General features: G+C 41.7%; 1 protein-coding gene across 2 annotated transcripts; it reads right to left on the bottom strand.

Moving 5' to 3' along the window:
* Window positions 1-3060: 3060 nt before the first annotated feature.
* LOC101583136 (zinc finger CCHC domain-containing protein 10-like) lies at window positions 3061-3712 on the bottom strand. Of its 2 annotated transcripts, none has more exons than XM_023719422.1 (2): window positions 3487-3712; window positions 3061-3311 (listed from the first exon to the last, which is right to left on the bottom strand). In XM_023719422.1, exons 1-2 carry the CDS (start codon window positions 3710-3712, stop codon window positions 3061-3063), a joined length of 477 nt encoding a protein of 158 aa, XP_023575190.1. The 2 variants fall into 2 exon arrangements, with proteins under 2 accessions (XP_023575190.1, XP_023575191.1); XM_023719423.1 differs by having other exon boundaries at window positions 3061-3290; window positions 3532-3712.
* Between the last annotated feature and the right edge of the window lie 626 nt (window positions 3713-4338).

Genomic DNA, 4338 nt, shown 5'->3' with positions numbered 1-4338 from the left:
GGTCTCACTACTAGATTGGACTCCTAGGGAATCTGCCTGTTTACAGCCTCCCAAGAGTTGGGATTACAGGCATGTGCCACCACACCCAGTCTCAATTGCTTTCTCAGCATGCCCCTGGGGCGGGGCTGGCACGACAGGCCTGGGGATTGAACTCCTGGCCTCTGCACCTGCTTGCAGGTGATTTAATCCACTGAGCTATTTGGATGGCCCCATGCGTTTAATTTATAATATGAGTGGGTTAAATCCAATTATAAAGGTCAAATATTTTTCCATTAAGAAAAAAATATTTTATGTTGCATATAAGACAGAAACCTAATATAAAACAATATATGATAAAAGAATAGATAAAGAAAAAAATAGGTAATTGGCAATAAAATAAAAACCAGAAATTATAAGACAAAGAACAAAATTCAGAGAAAATCGTTAAAGCCACACAAGCTATTTTAAGTGATCTAATTATCATAAACAAAAATAATAATAGAGCAACTGCACATATTAAACAAAGTTGTTCAAAATACCAGGAGAATTTTTTTAAAAATACTGGAGGAAACTTACACTAATCATTCAAAAATGGATAAATCAAGCAAAAGAAAAATTAGTGAAGACAGAGATATTTTACATTTGTATATTTTATTTCCTTTTCAAATCCAGTATTTATATGCCAAGGATTATTTTACATGCTTTATGAATATGAACTCATTATATCCTCATAACGCTCCTGAAATGGGTGTTTCATAAATAGAGAAATTGGGATCTGGAATAGTGAAGCTGCCTGAGGTCAGGCAGGCAGATGAATGGAGGACCGCGTTTGCCAGTGCAGCCATCTCTGCATTCCTATACTATAAATGCACACACAGATAAACCTTGGATCTTACTGCAAAGGCTATTTGCGTTTCCGTATTTGGTTCTGACCTTCCTCCAGGACTTATGGAAGCACGGCACTTCACAGTTGTCTTGCAGGAAGGAAAGGTGATGTGATTTCTTATAGCCAGTGAAATGAGATTAAGTATTGTTAATGAATTAGATGCAAAGCATTTGACAGCTGGGACTCCTTCTCAAAATTTTCTCTCCTCCTCCTCCTCCTCCTCCTTCTTCTTCTTATTTTTTGGCGGAACCAGGGATTAAACTCAGGCCCTTGCGCTTGCCAGGCAAGCCCCAGCCCCTTGAAAGTGAGTTGTTGAACTATTCTAGTTTCCTAACTATTAAAGCCCCAAATGACTTCACACTCTGTCATTTGCTCAGGCACACTGGAAGCATCTTTTTTTTCTTTAATGTATTTAGTCCAGGATGTACAGGGTCTCACTACACAGATAGGACTCATAGTGATCCTCCTGTTGTCAGCCTCCAAAGTGCTGGGATTATGGGCGTGTGCCACCATGCCCAGTCTCAATCCTGTTTCAATGTGCCCCAGGGGCGGGGCTGGCATGGCTCATGAGGGATCAAACCCCAGCCGCTCCACTCTGCCTAAGCAGGTGCTTTAGTCCACTGAGCTATCAGGCCAGCCCCCCTCAAAATTTTCTTCTGTCTTGGTGACAGCCAGGGATTTGATGGCAGAGCCAGAAGACAGAGGTTTCCTGAATCCCTGAGCAGTCCCCAGAGAGCCACAAGGAGCAGAGCTGCTCTGCAGAGCCACTCAATGCATGTTGGTCTGGAGTGAGGGGGAATCAATCTTTATTGTGTTAAAATGATAAAGGGACAGTGGTCACTGTGGGGTCACTTGCTCTTTCTCAGTACAGTTGATCTACTATGGAAAATTCACATTCTTTTCTTATTTATTTATTTGCTATAGGGTCTTGTGGCTCAGACTCATAGTGATCCTCCTGTCTCAGCTCCCCAGTGCTGGGATTACAGGCATGAACCACCATGCCCAGTTTCAGGCCAGCGCAACACGCCCAGGTTCCAGGGCTGGCATGGTATGCAGTACAGGGGATCGAACTTGGGTCTTTGTGCTTGCCAGACAGGCGTATAGACCCCCGAGCTATTTCCCTAGCCCTCACATTCTTTTCTAACTTAATGGGGCATCCATAAAACTAGATGATGAGCCATCTCGGTAAGTTTCCCAGAGGAGAATCATACTGGCACTTTTTCTGATTCCTGTTCAGCAAAGCAGAAAATTAAAAAAAAAAAAAAAAAAAGGCTGGGGAAATAGCTCAGTGGTATAAATGCCTGGTTGGCAAGCACAAGGTCCTGAGTTTGATCTCCAGTACCAAAAAAAGAAAAAAAAAGAAAGAAAAAATGTATGTCTATTAATCACATAATATATATCTATTACGTAGGATATCTGTATATCTATATATCTTCTATACCACATAATATCTATTATTTATTTATTTATTTATTTGAAATGGCATCTCACTGTGTTGCCCTAGCTAGCCTCCAAGTCTTGGGCTCAAGTGGTTCTTCTGCCTCAGCCTCCCAAGTAGCTGGGCTGTCACGTACCCAGCTCCTACACTTTTTGATGGTGGTACTGGGTATTTAATCCGGATGGGCTAACTACATCCCCAGCAAAGCCCTCACCTTTTTTTCTTTTTTTCTTTTTTTAATAGAGTGCATTTATTAACAGTAGGAAAACTCCCATATTTATAGCAACAATGTTAATCTTACATAATAACACAACTGACTAGTTTAACATTTCTACATAAGGTTAGAAATTCCCTGCCAGATACTCTTTAAGAAAATTATCCTGAAAATGTGTCCAAAATATACCATCAACATATAACAGCACAGCTTTCATTTCACAGGGAGAAAAATAAGTTTCATCACAAAATCAAACTTGCTGGATTTTAGTCTCAAATTCTAGAGATACCTTTTAAAGATTAAAAATAAAAAGATTCACTTCCAAAACAGAAGTCTTTATATAGCTCATTTTTAATGCTCTTTATGCTTGTGCAATGTAAAACACTTAGAAATTTGAACTCTAGAAATTCTGAACAATTTAACCTAGTTGGCTTGAATATTGTCTAATTCCCTTGTGAGAATCTCAAGGGAATTTTCAGTTCGTTGGTCCGATGTGGAGGGGACATTCTATTTTTTTCTTCCTCTTCCTCGGAAGGCTCCTCCTCAGAGCTGCTCTATGTGCTGCTGCTGGCAGAGCTCGAGTCTGAGTCGGAGGAAAGAAAGGGGTTGTGGAGGAGACAAGGAGCTGGAGAGGCTGGAGGAATCGCTGTCCTCTGAGGAGGAAGAGATAGATGAGTCTTCACTCTCTGAGGAAGAGTCGCTGGCTAAGCTGTTGCTGCTGTCTCTACTGGAACTCTTTACGCTCTTGGCCCTTTCCTTTTTGGTTTTTCTTTCTACATTAGTTTCTCCAATGTCTAGGTTTTTTTTTTTTTTTTGTGGAACCGGGGATTGGACTCAGGTCCTTGCACTTGCCAGGGAAGCGCTTACTCCACTGAGCCATCTCCCTGGCCCCTCCAATGTCTAGGGATACAAAACTGAGAACTGTTGGGGGGCAGCATCCTACAAAACATCTCCATATAAACCACAAACTCTCCTCACTCTTGTAGTCCTCAACCATTGCTGTAATAATATTGCTTTCTTTTTGTTTTAAAGCTTTCTCTAGTTCGCCTGTTCTTGAGGGCCTACGTAGGTATTTTCTTTTCCCAGCGCATTCATAAATCCAATGTCCAAATTCCAAGCATTTCTGACACCTTACATGTTGCTTGTTTGCTTCAGCTCGTCTCTGTGCTATGAGGCAATGCATGGGAGTCGCCATCTTGGCCCCTCACCCTTTTTGCTATTTGAGACAGGGCCTAGCTCTGTAATTCAGGCTGGCCTTAAACCCATGATGTAGCCCAGGCTGGCCTTGAACTCACAGCTCTCTTCCTGTCTCAGCCTCTGGAATGCTGGGATTACAGGCATGGGCCACCCACACTTGGCTGCAGCCCATTTTTAATTTTTTATTTTAAGATAAGGTCCAACTAAGCTACCCAAACTGTGAATTCGTCTCCCTCAGCCTTCCAGGTAGCTGAATTATGGCATGTCCCACTGTCACATGCCCCGATATCTCAGCGACAGTTGTCTTCTTCAAAGACATTCTTGTTTTGGCTTCTGTGACACCAAATTCACCTGAAATTTCTTCGTCTTTGGTGTTTGCTCTTTCACTTTTCCTTTTCTGGCTTCTCTTCTTTTTTCTCTTAGCTTCTGGTTTTGGTGTGGGTGGGCTTCTAGTCTCAATACATTTTTTTCCTAGGACATTCTGTCCAGTTCTGTGATTTTTGTATAGCATCTTTATACATGATGATTACATCTTTGATCATGATCTCTTTCTGAATTTTGGGCTCTGCTTTCCTTCCTTCCTTCCTTCCTTCCTTCCTTCCTTCCTTCCTTCCTTCCTTCCTT

Source organism: Octodon degus, unplaced genomic scaffold (genome assembly GCF_000260255.1).
Source record: "Octodon degus isolate 3935 unplaced genomic scaffold, OctDeg1.0 scaffold00067, whole genome shotgun sequence".
NCBI lineage: Eukaryota > Metazoa > Chordata > Mammalia > Rodentia > Octodontidae > Octodon > Octodon degus.
Note: the sequence above shows the minus strand (reverse complement) of the source record. Positions and strands in the feature narration are given on the sequence as shown.